This window comes from Mauremys mutica, chromosome 1 (genome assembly GCF_020497125.1).
Source record: "Mauremys mutica isolate MM-2020 ecotype Southern chromosome 1, ASM2049712v1, whole genome shotgun sequence".
In the NCBI taxonomy this organism is placed as follows: domain Eukaryota; kingdom Metazoa; phylum Chordata; order Testudines; family Geoemydidae; genus Mauremys; species Mauremys mutica.
Window position 1 is genome coordinate 12,687,817 of NC_059072.1, and position 16,265 is coordinate 12,704,081.

Genomic DNA, 16,265 nt, shown 5'->3' on the forward strand with positions numbered 1-16,265 from the left:
ACGGCTTCCGCCGGCCGGCCGCGAGACCGCCCTTCGCCCCGCCCCCTGTCGGTCGCGGCGCGTGCGCTGTGCGGCGGCTCTGACCTTCAGCCGGGCGGCAGCAGCCAGCAGCGGGGAGAGGCGCCGCCATGTTCTCCCGGGGAGCCGCGGTCCTGCTCTACCAGCCGCAATGGTAACGGGGGGAGCGGGGAGCGGGCCGGGTCTGCGGGAGCCGAGAGGGGGTGGGGACGCGGCGCGGCGGCCCAGGGAGCATCGGGCCTGGGGACGAGCAGAGGGCGGCCGGGGCTGAGGGTAACGGGGCGGGGGGGATCTGTACAGGGCTGGGGGGGGCGGGGCTGGCCCCTGGGTCGGGGTATGGGGGGGGGCACCCGAACACCCCAGTACCTGGCTCTCGCTAGGTCAGTGAACAGGGCAGGGGGCTGCACCAGGAGTGGCCCAGTTCCGGCCCCGGGGCGCTCCCCTTGCTCCCTTCCCCCCAACGCGGTCACATCCAGGGGAGCTGGAGTATCGGGGCGACGCCCTGAGCCTCGGCCAGGCCAGGCCCTTCTCTCTGGTCAGACCCCCCTGCTGGGGAGAGGAGCTGTGCGCAAGGTTAAGGGGGTGGGGGGGTTCGCAGGGCTGTTCTGTAAAGCCTGGGGAGGGGGGCTGCTCAGATAAGGAGGATTTTACCATAATGTAGCTTGAATGAAAGAAAGCTCGCTTATCTGGACGTTGCTGCTGCTTTAACCTACCAGGGAAGACAGGTTCACTGCCCCAAAGACCATACAAGCATGATGGCTGAAATACAGATTAAAGAAGGTGGTGGGACGGAACGCAAAATCCAGTCCAATTTGTCTCTCATTTTATTTTAAATGTTTTTCTTTTAAATTTTAATGTTAAATTATATGAATTAAATTACAGGTCTGTCAGGTGAAGCATGTGAGCAAGTGGACAGTTAGTGGTGGGAGGCCAGCTGAAAGAAGTGAGTTTATAGGAGCGGGGGTTATAAATGTTAGAGTTAGATGAACAATGCCTGGCAAAAAAGAGAAAAGCTAACCTGCCCTTGTAGGTGACAGAGGCTGCGAACATCGCAGTGATCTTATCAGATACTGAAGGGAGATATCATCCATTTACTCATTAATTATCATAGATGCCCTTGTATCTTTTGAAATTATGGATGTCGGTTTTCTCCCATCTCTGAGATTTCCTCCCTGCTATCCCCTGTTTATAGCTGACCATCAATAACAGTTTCTTCTGGATAGTGGGTACTGTACAATGCTGTATGATACATTTAATCAGCATTGCATAGCAATAAAGTATAAAACAAAGATGTGCTCTGCATGGGAAGAAAGGAAAAAGAGAAAATATGAATAAGGTGCAGAATATGAATCAACATAGAATGAAGTGTGTTATTAAGAAGCAACAACCCACTTTTACATTTGCAAATATAATTCTCTCATCTCTGGAAAATAGGAGACTGTGGTGACTTGTTGGAGTAGCACTTAACACACCATGTTTCTGTTAATTTTCAGGGGCCAAGTCAGAAATATGGCCACTCTAAAGGACAGTAAGTACTTCTGATTTGTTTATAATATGGTAGGAGATGGGAGGAATGGGGTGTGTTGCAGAGGAGCAATCTTAAAATGCAATATTCACTCAAACTGTAATGGTCTCGATTCAGTAAATTGATTATGAAGGAAAAATTTCTCTGTTTTTAAATTAAAAAATGAGGACTTGGAGGCTTTGAAGTTGTGTTGGTTAGGAGACCAGCTCTGCCAGATGGGAGACTTGGTGATAAACTGTCTAAAATGACAGTCATAAGAGGGTCTTCACAGTCCTGTGTTTGCAGAAGGTACTTAAACAGAAAAGCTCCGTTAATGGCATCCAGTTGGTGGTGTGGGTAGACCAGAATAAGGGTATGTAACTGAAATTTAAAAAGGCAACTGCATGAGTAGTTTTAAACTAAATACAAGAAATCGGTTATTTTTCATATTTACAAAAACAAAGGACTTTGAGAAAAGGCTGCTGTGCCTGCCTTTAACTTTATTTTATTTTCCAAACCGTAATATTGTAGTTACTCATTTTAGTCATTTAGTTGCTAAACTTCTTTCTGAAAATGGCAAATTAGTGTCATCATAATATTGGGACTAGGTGGCACAATGCATTAATAAACTCATACTCCTCCAACCCTCCAAGTAAGTAAGGTTTAAATGTATACTTGATAAACAAGGGTAAACTGGTTTCAGCCAGGACCTGATTCTGGAGGGTCAGCGCTCCTTGTAACTTGTAATCACAGAATCACTTGCTGACTGATCTGTTTTTGGGAGAGTAACCTGGCAGTCATCGATTAAATTGTAAAGAGAAGCTGCTTACCCTGTGACCATTTCTAGTCAATGCTGTCAGCATCTTGTTTTCATAAGCATGAATTTACCCATAAATAATCAGTCTTCCTTCAAAAAAAGACAACATTCAATAAAAGGTAAATGTTTTTTTAAGGAAACTTTGTTTTAAAGACACTATTAAGTTAAAAGTATAACTTCAAAAAAATCCTTGCTGACATTTTTGCTTATTAAAACAAATAATTTTTAAAAATTGAATTTAATTTTCTCTGTTTCTTTTTGTAGACTTTGTGTATTCCTCTCACTTTGGACAATAAAAGCAAACCTGTCAATTTTACTTGTTTTTCATCTTATCAAATCACTCTTCTAGGTTTTCATGCACTAGTAAAGTCTTCCAATCTCTATCACAAATAATGCAGGGGAATTTAGTTAGTCTTTGTCTTTTCCTTTTCAATTTCTTTCAGTTGGTTTTTTTTATTCATAGTAACATTTCTAAAAGTCTTGCCTTATATAAAAATGTGCTTGCGTTGCCAAAATCTAAACTTGGGACCAAATTTGACCGGACTGTATGTCTTTAAAATACTGAGCTGCATTTACTGCAGGGAATAGGCATGATGACTTGAGAGGGGCATTCATACAAAAAAGGTAGAGACAGAAGGGGAAAAGTAAGGCCTACATGAATATGGAGCTTTAGCTTAAACCCCGACTGCATCAGTTTCTGTTTTTGGAGCTATGAAAAATTTCTCCTCTGTAGAAAGAGTCTGTTCTCCAGGTAAATGCACTACAGGGTTAGTTCTATACACGTTTATTTAGGAACATAAGAATGCCCACACTGGGTGAGACCAATGGTACATCTAGTACAGTGCCCGGTGCCGAAGCTTAAGAGGGAATAAAAGAACAAGGCAATCTTCAAGTGATCCATCCCCTGTCATCCCGTCCCAGCATCTGGCCCTCAGATACCCAGAGCATGGGGTTGCATCCCTGACCATCTTGGCTATTAGCCATTATGGACCTAGCCTCCATGAATTTATGTAATTCTTTTTTTAATCCAACTATAGTTTTGGCATTCACAGCATCCTCTGGCAAGGAGTTCCATTGGTTGACTGCGTATTGTATGAAGAAGTACTTCCTTTTGTTTGTTTTAAACCTGCTGCCTATTAATGTGAATGGGTGACCTGTAGTTCTTGTGTTATGTGAAGAAGTAAATAACACTTCCTTCTTCACTTTCTCCACACCATTGATGATTTTATAGACCTCTATCATATCCTCCCTTAATCTCCTCTTTTCCATGCTGCATAGTCCCAGTCTTTTTAATCTCTCCTCATATAGAAGCTGTTCCATATCCCTAATCATTTTTGTTGCCCTTCTCTGTTCCTTTCCATTTCTAATGTATTGTTTTTTGAGATGGAGTTACCAGAACTGCATGCAGTATTCAAGGTGTGGGCGTACCATGGATTTATGTAGTAGCATTATGATATTTTCTGTTTTATTATCTATCCCTCTCCTAATGGTTCCCAACATTCTGTTCGCTTTTTTGACTGTTGCTGCACATTGAGTGGATGTTTTCAGAGAACTGTCCAAAATGACTCCAACATCTCTCTCTTGAGTGGTAACAGCTAATTTAGATGCCATCGTTTTTAGGTGTGTTGGGATTATATTTTCCCCAATTACTTTGCATTTATCAGCATTGAATTTCATCTGCCATTTTGTTGCCCAGTCACCTAGTTTAGAGAGATCTCTTTGTAACTCTTCACAATCTGCTTTGGATTTAACTATTTCGAGTAATTTTGTATCTACAAACTTTGCCTCCTCAGTGTTTATCCCTTTTTCCAGATTATTTATGAATATGTTGAACACCATTGGACTTGGTACAGATCCTTGAGGGATACTGCTATTTATCTCTCTCCATTCTGAAAACTGACCGTCTATTCCATTTATAGGAAAAAGTGGAGCTCGCATTCTGTCTAAATTACTGCTTTTATTATTTTGCTAGTTTAAACAGAACTGTAAATGTAATCCGTAATCTCACTTGAATTTTTTTATATTGTCATCTCTCTCTCCCTATCTTATAGAAGCTGATTAATCTGTGACTGCTTAAAACTTTAGCCCAATTTTAACCCTCAAATGCTTGTAGTTACCAGGCGTTTAAAGTCCATCAAGAATATCCAGAAAATTACAAAGTCCATGAAGATGGTTGCTGCAGCGAAGTATGCCAGAGCCGAGAGGGAACTGAAACCAGCTAGAGTGTATGGAGTAGGATCCTTGGGTAAGAGAAATTGTTTGTGTGGTATCTGACATAAGAATTGAGGGGAAGAATTTCAATAAGATTTGTGGTCCTAAATCCCCTATATGATTATACTTTCTGGGGGAGACTGTCAAAAGGAGAATCCATATCTTAGAGACGATGTGAATGTTAAATATTTTTAAATTAATTTTCTGTTAGCTTCCCTTAAATATTATGTCCTAACTTCTAAAAGGTTTTTAGAAAACATAAGGAAATTTTTGCTCCCCGTCTATGTTTATAATGGTCTTTTGGTTTAGCTTGGAAACAGCGACACCTAATAATTTGGGGCCCACCTCCTCTCTTCTCTTGTCCTCTTTCTGCACTTGTGTGCCTGTTTGGTACATCTTCAGTTTAAACTTTGCTGTTACTGGTAAACACACTATTGCAAAGCATGGGGAAGAGCATGCACCTGAGCCACCTTTGGAATGATGTACAAGACTAATGCATCAACACAACAGTGAAACTGACTAGACACAGAGTGTGGCCAAATGCACAGGAGTAAACCATTATTTAAAAAGTATCTTTCTGTGTCAGTTATAATAACCTTAAGGGATAATTATATCATCAATAGGCAGACAAAAGTGTGAATAGCGTCCCTTTAGAAATGGTTCTAGTCAGAATAGGTGCTAATATGTTTAGTCAGTGTCAAAATGTCTCTTAAGAGGCCTGGTCTACACTATGCGTTTAAACCGAATTTAGCAGCGTTAAACTGATTTAACCCTGCACTCATCCATACAAAGAGGCCCTTTATATCGATATAAAGGGCTCTTTAAACCGATTTCTGTACTCCTCCTCCACGAGAGGAGTAGTGCTGAAATCGGTATTGCCATGTCAGATTAGGGTTAGTGTGGCCGCAAATTGACGATATTGGCCTCCGGGCGGTATCCCACAGTGCACCATTGTGACCGCTCCAGAAAGCAATCTTAACTCAGATGCACTGGCCAGGTAGACAGGAAAAGCCCCACAAACTTTTGAATTTCATTTCCTGTTTGCCCAGCGTGGAGCTCTGAACAGCACGGGTGGCGATGCAGTCCCAAATCCAAAAAGAGCTCCAGCATGGACCGTACGGAAGATGCTGGATCTGATTGCTGTATGGGGAGACAAATCTGTTGTATCAGAGCTCCGTTACAGAAGACGAAATGACAAAGCATTTGAAAAAATCTCCAGGCTATGATAGACAGAGGCCACAGCAGGGACTCAGCACAGTGCTGCGTGAGAAGTGTAACGGAAAGCCAAAGAATCAAATGGACGCTCATGGAGGGAGGGTGGGGGGGCTGAGGACTCCAGCTATCCCACAGTCCCCGCAGTCTCCAAAAAGAATTTGCGTTCTTGGCTGGGCTCCAAGTGCCTGAAGGGTCAAAAACATTTTCCTGGGTGTTTCAGGGTGTATGTCGTCAATTTACACCCTTCCCCCCCCCCCCCCCCAAAAAAAAAAGAAAAGGGAAAAAAATTGTTTCTCGCCTATTTTTAATGTCACCCTATGTCTACTGCATGCTGCTGGTAGACGGGGTGCTGGAGCGCTAAACAGCAGCATCCTCTCCCCTCCCCGGTGGCAGATGGTACAGTACAGAAGGACTGGTATCTGTTCTCATCATCAGCCCGTGAGTGCTCCTTGCTGGCCTCGGTGAGGTCGGCCGGGGGCGCCTGGGTAAAAATAGGAATGACTCCCGGTCATTCCCAGCAGATGGTACAAAAGGATTGGTAATTATCCTCATCATAGCAACTGGGGGCTGAGCTCCATCAGCGCCCCCCTCCCCCCTTTCAGGTCTAAAGAAAAGATTCTGTACTGCCTGGACTATCATAGCAGCTGGAGGCTGCCTCCCCCTCATTTTATCTCACTAAAGTCGGTGTTTCTTATTCCTGCATTCTTTATTACTTCATCACACAAATGGGGGGACACTGCCATGGTAGCCCAGGAGGGTTGGGGGAGGAGGGAAGCAATGGGTGGGGTTGTTGCAGGGGCACCCCCTAGAATGGCATGCAGCTCATCATTTCTGTGGGATCTCTGGGGCTCTGACACGGAGCGGCTGTGCTCTCTGGTTCTCTAGTACATTTGCCCCATATTCTAGGCAGGACTGACTCTATTTTTAGACAAATCAAAGAAGGGAATGACCCAGGGAGTCATTCCCATTTTTGTCCATGCGCCCCCGGCCGACCTCAGCGAGGCCAGCCAGGAGCACCCATGACAGCAGCAGACGGTACAAAAGGATTGATAACTGTCATCGACAATTTCCAAATGCAAACGGTGCAAAATGACTGATAACCATCATCTCATCGCCAGTTTACAATGACAGACGGTGCAATAGGGATGGTAATCGTCTCTGCTACCTTGCAAAGGCAAATGAATGCTGCTGTGTAGCACTGCAGTATTGCCTCTGTCAGCAGCATCCAGTACACATACGGTGACAGTGACAAAAGGCAAAACAAGCTCCATGGTTGCTATGCTATGGCGTCTGCCAGGGCAATCCAGGTGAAAAAGGGCGCAAAATGATTGTCTGCCGTTGCTTTCACGGAGGAAGGATTGAGTGATTACATTTACCCAGAATCACCTGCGACACTGTTTTTTGCCCCATCATGCATTGGGATCTCAACCCAGAATTCCAATGGGCGGGGGAGACTGCGGGAACTATGGGATAGCTACCCACAATGCAACGCTCTGGAAATCGACGCTAGCCTTGGTACATGGACGCACACCGCCGAATTAATGTGCTTAGGGTGGCCGCGTGCACTCGACTTTATACAGTCTGTTTTACACAACCGGTTTCTGTAAAATCGGAATAATCCTGTAGTGTAGACATACCCAGAGACATTGCTAGGGATGAATATGCTTGAATGCAACTTTTCCTACTTTTTTTTTTTCCAGCTCTCTATGAGAAAGCAGAAATTAAGGTCCCTGAAGACAAGAAGAAACACCTCATTATTGGTGTGTCCTCTGATCGTGGTCTTTGTGGTGCTATCCATACCTCTGTTGCTAAGGCCATAAAAACTGAAGTTAGCACCCTCTCAGATGCAGGGAAAGAGGTCATGGTGGTTGGAGTAGGTGACAAGTTAAGAGGCCTGCTTCAAAGGTAATCTTTGAGTAGTAATGCTTTAAATCAGTGGTCTTCCACCTTTTTACGCCTAAGATCACTTCTTGAATTTAAGGGCAACCCAGGATCTGATCTGCCCTGCTCACTCCATTTCCCCCTCCTCCCACCCCGGTCGCTCGCTCTCCCCCACTCTCACTCACTTTCACTGGGCTGGGGCAGGGGGTTCAGGTTTGGGCAGCGGTGCGTGCCCTGGGATGGGGCTGAGGGATTCACAGTGTGGGAGAGAGCTGAGCCTGGGGCAGGGGGTTGGGGTGCAGGAGGGGGTGAAGGGTGCAAGCTCTGGGAGGGAGTATAGGTGCAGGAGGAGACTCTGGGCTAGAGCAGAGTGTTGGGGTGCAGGGAGTTGTGGGCTGCTGGCTCTGGGATGGGGTTGGAGTGCAGGCTCCCGCTGTGGGGCACTTACCTCGGGGGGCTTCTGGTTGGCAGCGCAGTGGGGCTAAGGCAGGCTCACTCTCTGCCTTGGCCCCACTCAGGCACATCGGCCCCTCCTCCCAATCACAAGCCGGGCCACCTGGCCATCCAGCAGTGCACCACGCCACTCCTGGAAGGGGCCATCGCACCCCTCCGGCTCCTGGGGGGTGGACACGTGACTCTTCATGCTGCCCCTCTCTGCAGGCACTGCCCCTGCACCTCCCATTGGCCATAGCTCCCTGTTCCCAGCCAATGGAGCTGCGGGAGTGGTGCTTGCAGGCAGGAGCAGTGCACGGAGACTCCTCCCCACCGTGCGAGCCCACAGGGGTGTGCTGGCCGCTTCTGGGAGCGGCATGGGGCTGCGGCAGGCAGCCCCGTTATGTTGCCGCGGCTGGAGATCGTGATCGACTGGTAGAGACTCCAGAATCAACCAGCCAATTGCGATCAATGGGTTGGTGAGCGCTGCTTTAAATTTTCTATAGTAGAAATTTCAGGGCTATCCTTTAATAAACAGCTTGGAATGCATAGGCTAATTTATTTTAAAATGGCTGTGGAAAAAAAATCAAGGTTCTGTAAAACAAATTCCTGCAATTATGCTAAAGTTCTTTTTGCTGAATTGTGTTCTGTGTTAATTGTTGCACTGTACTGAACTACGTTGGAATGAGAATGTGATTGCTGACAAGACTCTCACTATTATAAAAGTTAGAGGTACATCTCATGGAGCTATTCCAGTGAGCCAAATTTTAAGTAAATAAAATTCCTTTCATCTAGGCCCCAATCCAGAAAAGCACTGATGCATATACTTAACTATAAGCACACCAGTAGTCCCATTTAAAGTCAGTGGGTCTATTTGTGTACTTAAAGCAAAGCATGGGCTTAGGTGTTTACCTAAATCAAGGCCCATAGTTGCGGTCTACAATAGCACATTGTCTCGGGTTTTACACAGGCTTGATTTTATTTTAGGACACACAATAAACATTTCCTGGTGACATTCAAAGAAGTGGGAAGGAAACCCCCCAGCTTTGGAGATGCTTCAGTGATTGCCTTAGAGCTGCTAAACTCTGGATATGAATTCGATGAAGGATCTGTCATCTACAATCGATTCAGGCAAGATAAACTGAGACTGATCTTCAAATGTCTTTCTTTTGTTTTAAGAGTGCACAGAAAGGAGTGGGATGGAAGGTTTTATGTAGACTCAGACAATATATGGAAGTGGTATGTTAGTCCAGTGACGACATCTGAAAACTCATGGTGATCTGACATGCTGATTTTTTTTGTTTAAAGAGGTCAAGATTTCAAACATCATAATACTTGTGTAAGCTTAGATGTGCTTTAACAATTACTGGAAAGCACATACCTGCCAGGAGCTATGTTCTGCGTTCTGTTCTTTATTCCTGTTATAGTTGATGGTGTTACAACAAAAGTAGTATAAGAAGTTTTCTGTTCTTGGTTGTCTGAGGTGTCAGCTGTTCACAACAGCACCACGGAACGCTAATCTCAGATTTTGGAAAACAAAAGTGTTTTTCATCAATTTTTAGATTAGAATTACAGTAGAGACTTTTTTTTACAGTAATAAAGATCTTTAAAAATAATTTGTCTCATGTAGGTCTGTCATCTCCTACAAGACAGATGAAAAACCTTTCTACTCTCTTGATACAGTTGCTGGTGCTGGTAAGTAATAAAATTAACTATGCCATCCAATTCAGTGAATAAAACTCTTGAAAGACCATATATTTCATGGTCTGTCAGTTAGTTGTCATAACACAGCACCATTTTGCTTACATTTGCCTGGTTGTGTACTTAAATGTCTGGCAATCCAAGGATGTCATTTGTGAGGGTGGGATTTTTAAGTTAAGTTGTTTTGGGTTTTTTTACTACCACATTAGCATAGTTTGGGATTTGGCCTCTGTTGACAGGGACTTGATTTTGCTTGTTTTATATCAAACAAAATGTTGAAATTAAAATAAAATTTGAACGAGGTTGGGTGCTAGGAAGCAAAAACATGTCAGTAACTTTTAATGCCACAATATCTTCAGTAGGATGTGACTAGTTTTTGCGGGTTTTTAATCTCCACTCTTACCTATTCTTACAGAAAGCATTAGTATCTATGATGATATTGATGCCGACGTGCTGCGAAACTACCAGGAGTTTACATTAGCAAACATCCTTTTCTACTCTCTGAAGGAATCCACCACCAGTGAGCAGAGTGCCAGAATGACTGCTATGGACAACGCTAGCAAAAATGCTTGTAAGAATACTCTTGGGGGTGTTTACAGGACTTGAGCAGTTTAGCAGGATTAACCAGAAGTTCACCATCTCGCTTGTACATTTTCAGTGTTTGCTATTCTAGCCCATCCCCCTACTCTTCATGTCCCACAATCCTAGTTGCTGTCTCTTCAGCCAATACAGCCCTTCCAGACACATCAGCCTTACTCAGTACCTAAGAAAAAGAGGCTGCTGCTCAGTGACATTATATTCTTGGTACCCAGTTCTCTTGATATGGAAAGCAAGAGGCTCTGGCAAGAAGTGGAATGCAGGATTCCTGTGTAAGAGTGTAAAGTACTGGGGTGGCCCTATGACTGCCACGAGTACTTTATGCTTTTTCAGTGTCTGTTGAGTTGAGATTTCAGAAAGCTCCATAAACTTTTAATTAAGCCTCTCAAACCCATTGCAATTACGGTGGCAACAATTTTATAGATGGGGAGACTGAAGCAAATTTTTAAATATCTTACCCAAGGTCACCCAGCAGGTTGGTGGACAAGCAATAGAGTTTAGGAGTTGAATCAATTTTTTTTTCCCTACTCTGGCCACAAACACTAAGTTTTTGGACTAAGGTACTGCAGTGTGGCAAACGGGGTGGAACTTGCAGCCATAGGTACTTTTTGGATGACTTAATTAAAAAAAAAATGGTAACTAAAATATTATATTATTTGATCAGCTCTAATTTAGACCCATAGTGTGTGCGTGTGTGTGTGTGTGTGTGAAACAAAATGGTTTTGCACAGCCTAAGATCAAGAGCTTCTATGCTTGCTTTTTTTCTTTTTGTTTAATTCCAAGGGAAAAATTACTGTTTGGATTTATAAAAGCAGCAAAGAGTTCTGTGGCACCTTATAGACTAACAAACGTATTGGAGCATGAGCTTTTGTGGGTGAATACCGACTTTGTCAGATGTTTGGATTTAAACCTCTCCCTTTCAGTGTTTGCCACCCAAACATTTCATCATTATGCTGGGGCATCAATCAGAAATGAGACTCATGTGTCCTTTTTTATTGTCTAAGCTGAGTGCAAAGCAAAAAGTGAGCAATCACCACTAATGAGGGAAAGCAAATAGCTGTCAGTTTTAGTACGCAGAGGTAAGGATGTTTTTAAATATGCAGTCACATTGTGCAGGGAATAGCACAGTGAATTCAGAAAGCCCCTATTATGTGAGGGAGAGGGGAACAGAAGAAGTTTGGGTACATTTCCTTGCTGGCCTCCTTCTCTCAACACATGAGGGAGGTCCAGCTCCAAGAAGGAATTAATGGGAGACCAGGTAGATTCCCAATTAGACATTTCTGCCGGTCAGAACAGTGGTAACTTGCTTACACAACTGCAGCTTTTCCTTTACAGTATAGCTACCCATGGGGAAGCCCATTGCAGCACAGCTACGGGAGACTGAATAGCAGATAGTGAGGTCTCGTACTATAAATACTAGATTGCTTTAACAAATTACACCACATTGCATTCACTAGTTTGAGGTATTATAATTAAAGCTGACCTTCAGCTGACAAAATAAGGTACCAGAATACATCTTGGCATGCAGTGCCCTTTATTTTTCCATTCCTTGGTGGTTAACAATATTTAGTAAATTGCAATGGGTCGCCCAGTTGTTGGTGTGAATTAACAGTGTTGGACTGTGGTCTGCTCAAGTAGATCAGAGGGAAGTGTATCTAATTTTTTCCATTTCCAGATTCTGTCTAAATTTCAATTTTTATTTGTAGCTGAGATCATTGACAAATTGACCTTGACATTCAACCGTACCCGTCAAGCTGTCATCACCAAGGAGCTTATTGAGATCATTTCTGGTGCTGCTGCTCTGTAAGTATCTGTGTAAATATGCAACAAGGCTTTTCACTTAAATTGTTTTAATGTTCAAATGTCCTGCTGTTTACCTTGTATTAAATAGGTAGGGTGGAGGAACAGCTGTTCTAAGACTAAAAGAAAAAACGATGCATTGATACTTGAAGAGTTCTTTATTCTGCTTTAACAAATTCCAATGACTGGTATGATGCTTAAAGCCTGCATTCAGCTCAAATTTTGCCTCAGCAACTGCTGGCTGGTATAGAAGATTCTGTAGCCATGAAGCTGCATCGTGTTCATGGGAAGTGGCTCTTTCCCCTGCCCCTCCCCATCTTTGAGTGGACACCCTTGTCGTCCCCATTCTATGGGTGTAATTACCTGGGCCTTTTTTCATCCACCCTTGGCTCAAATAGCCCCAAATCTCTCTCTGGTGTAGTGTAGATTCTTGTTTTGGGCAGCCTACATAGCAGATTGGCCTTTCTTCTGTATAGATCAGCCTGCTGCGTAGGTTAGAAGGTGAGGGATAACTTCTGTTGGATGGAACTTGAGCTTGTTGAATGTAAATGCGCATTTTAATGAAATAAAACCAGTTTAGCTCTTGTGTGTTTCGCTGACAAATTACCAAACTTTGCCACTCTGCTAGGAGCTGCAGAACACTGCGCTATGGGTGATAAGAGGTCGTTGTGCTTAAGCCCATATAATTGGTTTATTTGCACAGAATTAATTTAAATTGCATCTAATCTCAGCAGATTAGACTTGTGTTCTAATTAAAGATATAGATCAATGCATTCATAACTAATGTGTGTACAGAAATGGCAGAAAACAGCTTGTGCCACAACTGCATGTGTGCGCGTTTTTAATTAACTCTTTAGTTTGTATTTAATTTGGCTGCTCAGTGACACATCCTTGGTTAAATCACAAGAATAACTTTGCCTTAGTTTGCATGAGTTGCTTCTTAACCTGCTTGTTCTGTTTTTTCCCATAACAACATTACCAGGGGATAATCGGAAAGCAAGTTTCAGCTAAAGTCAAGAGGTAAAGTGATGAAGTAGAAACTAGATTCTTCCCAAAAAAATGGTTCGGCACTGATGATCCTGAAGCAGTTAATGAGAAATATGTCTGAATTGCAACATAGAAATCTGAATTTTAAGTGCCCTCTTCTCCTAAACTTTTGGAGAAATTGTTTGGGGAGTGACTGGCATGGGCCCATCTGTAATTAGAGCGTAGATAGCATCTTGTCAACAGTGGCACCATAGAAAATTGATTTTAAACATCAGTATTGCTCTACGCTGCCACATATATAACAGGCTTATAATATTGTGCCTTATGGTTCTAGAGAGCTTTAATACACATAATGTGTGAGGAAAGGGAATGAACTGAAAGTGATCCATACTTCACACAATGTATACAAGTCCACAAATACTCTGACCCTATTTATAGTTTAATTCAATATCCTTGAGCCACTGAACTCCCTTAAATAATCATTCATTTTAAATGTTATAGCACCATAAGCATACACAACATTTTACAAATACACAGACAAGACACGGTCCTACCCGCTGAAGAATTTACAGTAGTAGGAATGTAGAAATTGATATTAAAAGGATTATGAAAGAAGTGGGTTTAAAGAAGAATTAGGAGGACAGAGAGGGCATTTGAAGTGAGAAAACTGTTAAAAGCTTGTGGGGCAGCATGAAAAGACAGTGGAGATAATGTAATATGCACACTTAAAGATACTCTTGATATGTGTGTAAACTTTAAACATTTCTTGTATTTTTATAGGTAAAGAAACGAGGAGCTATTCTAGAGAGTTGGTTTAACCTGCTTATATCCATATTGATAAAACTGTTGGTCCATCATTCTGTGAAGAATTAATGGGGAAAACCTGAAAATATTTGTAAATTATCTTACAATAAACCACCTACATGAAACAAATGTTCTTGTTTTTTCGTGTGTGAATATCTAAATCAAAGAGAATCCATTACTTTTTTAAACCAGCTCTTTACTGCTTTTAATCTGTTTATGGTGTACATAGTGTGTATGTGGGTTTTCCGTAGAGAAGCACATGAAATGTTATTCAGGGATTGTCTACAGTTAGCGGGGGATCCATGAGTGGCGATTGATGCATCAGTGGTCAACTTAGCAGGTCTAGTCAAGACCCACTCAATTGACTGCAGATCACTCTCTCATCAACATCTCGTAGTGTGGACCCCCCAGTAAGTAGATCTAAGCTACGTCGATTTGAGTGACACTATTCACATAACTCAAATTGCGTAGTTGAGATCGAATTTCCCCTATAGTGTAGACAAGGCCTCAGAGAACAAACTGTCTATATAATCTGGCATTCTCAAAGAATATCCAATGCCTCATGTTTCAAAAGAAAGTGTAAAGTCTGGGTAATGCATCTGTTCAGTAGCCTAGTGCCATAAGGAAACATGCAATTCACTTTGCATCATATTATACTACAAAGTTGGGGGCTTGTTCCTTTTCCAATAAGGTGCATAACCAATCCTGTCCCTTGGATCTTATATTCTAAAACAAAAACAGTTCTGAGTGGCAGATGTATTATCTCAGTGGTGGTTTTTTTAATAACTTTAAAATACTGTCTAGAGCAGAGGTGGGCAAACTACAGTCTGTGTGCCACATCTGGCCTGTGGGACTCTCCTGACCTGCCCATGAGCTCCTGCCCTGGGAGGCCTTACCCCGCTGTTCCCCCTCCCACGCAGCCTCAGCTCGCCCCGCGGCCGGTTCAATGCTCTGGGTAGCGGGGCTGTGAGCTCTTGCCAGGTGTAGTGGCATGGCTGGCTCTAGCCGGTCAGCACGGCTGCCTGTCCTGGGCTCTGGCCACGCCACCAGCCACTGGCACTCCAGGGAGCGTGACGCGGGGGAGTTGGATAGAGGGCAGGGGAGTTTGGGGTGGGAGTGTGGATAGGGGGCAGGGAACAGGGGAGTTAAATGGGGGAAGGGGTTCCCAGGGGGGCAGTCAGAAAGGGGAGCGGGAGTTGGATGGGATGGCGAGGGGCAGTCAGAGGCAGGGGTTCCGGGGGCGATCAGGGGGACAAGGAGACGAGGTGGTTGGATGGGGAAGGGGTCCGGGGAGGGGAGGCAGTCAGGAATGAAAGGAAGTGTTGGATGGGACAGCGGGGGGCAGTCGGGACAGGGCATGGGGGGTTGGGTGGGACGGGAGTCCTGGGGGTGAGAAGCAGGGGGGGTCAGATAGGGGGCAGGGGTCCGGCCTCCCCTAACTGGCCCTCTATACAATTTCGGAAACCTGATGCGGGCCCTCAGGCCAAAAAGTTTGCCCGCCCCTGGCCTAGAGCTACGTACTTCTTCATTTTATTAGTCAATAGTGTCACTCTGAAAGGAGAGTTGTAATTGTGAGAAGGAATTTTGAGAGGATTGCAGTTTGATGAACTGGGGGAAAGGTGGTCCATACGTGTGGGGGTGGCATGAAAGAAAAACGGCAGTGACAGTACAAGAAGATCAGAAAGAAATGACAGCAGAATTGTTGACAGAAGCAAAGCCTTGAAGATTAGAATTGAATCTGAGGCAAAAGGCAGGAGAGGAAGCCAAAGAGACTTGAACAGAGATGCGCTACTGAGTGGCAAAGGAAGATCTTAACTGAAATGTTTGGATAGACAAGAGAGGGACAATGTGGGAAATTGGAATGCCAGAGATGAACAGGTTTCAGTGATCAATGCAATTGATTAATTTGGAGCAGATTTCACATTTTTTAAATGATTAGTGTAACTTTTCAAAACCGTACTTAAGCTGGTAGCCATGTTTGCTGTGTAACCAATTGCAACTTTGACTGATGACCCTCATAATTGGCAACTTTAACAAGTCCCAGAGCATTTTCTGTGTGTGTTTTATATAGCAGTCAAAATATGGTAGGCATTTTAGTCATGTGGGAAGAGGAATCCCTGACCTGAAGGCTTACAGCCTAAGGCCTTGATCCATTTATGCTTAAGTGTAACTTTACTCATGAGTAGTTGGCACCTTTCTTTTTCCCCTCCCCAAAACCAATGGCTAATTGCCTGTTCCTTGCCCCTGTCATTAGTTAGCTGAGCCATAACTGCTTTCAAACTGCAATCCTAAAAGCAG

General features: G+C 43.7%; 1 protein-coding gene across 4 annotated transcripts; it reads left to right on the top strand.

Moving 5' to 3' along the window:
* The first annotated feature begins 42 nt into the window (after nt 1-42).
* On the top strand, nt 43-14,096 carry ATP5F1C (ATP synthase F1 subunit gamma). 4 transcript variants are annotated; one of them, XM_045030792.1, is made up of 10 exons: nt 44-172; nt 1,512-1,546; nt 4,453-4,584; nt 7,466-7,670; nt 9,066-9,209; nt 9,709-9,773; nt 10,195-10,350; nt 12,083-12,179; nt 13,159-13,196; nt 13,944-14,096. In XM_045030792.1, exons 1-9 carry the CDS (start codon nt 129-131, stop codon nt 13,163-13,165), a joined length of 885 nt encoding a protein of 294 aa, XP_044886727.1. In that variant the 5' UTR covers nt 44-128; the 3' UTR covers nt 13,166-13,196; nt 13,944-14,096. The 4 variants fall into 4 exon arrangements, with proteins under 4 accessions (XP_044886744.1, XP_044886727.1, XP_044886734.1 ...); XM_045030817.1 differs by lacking the exon at nt 44-172 and adding an exon at nt 939-961; XM_045030799.1 differs by lacking the exon at nt 13,159-13,196 and having other exon boundaries at nt 45-172.
* The last annotated feature ends 2,169 nt before the right edge of the window (nt 14,097-16,265 follow it).

Coding starts and splice junctions, on each gene's coding strand:
- ATP5F1C (XM_045030792.1), top strand. CDS start 129: ATGTTCTCCCGGGGAGCCGCGGTCCTGCTCTACCAGCCGCAATG. Junction 9,210..9,708: donor GTCATCTACAATCGATTCAG/GCAAGATAAACT, acceptor TGTCTCATGTAG/GTCTGTCATCTCCTACAAGA. Junction 9,774..10,194: donor TGATACAGTTGCTGGTGCTG/GTAAGTAATAAA, acceptor CTATTCTTACAG/AAAGCATTAGTATCTATGAT.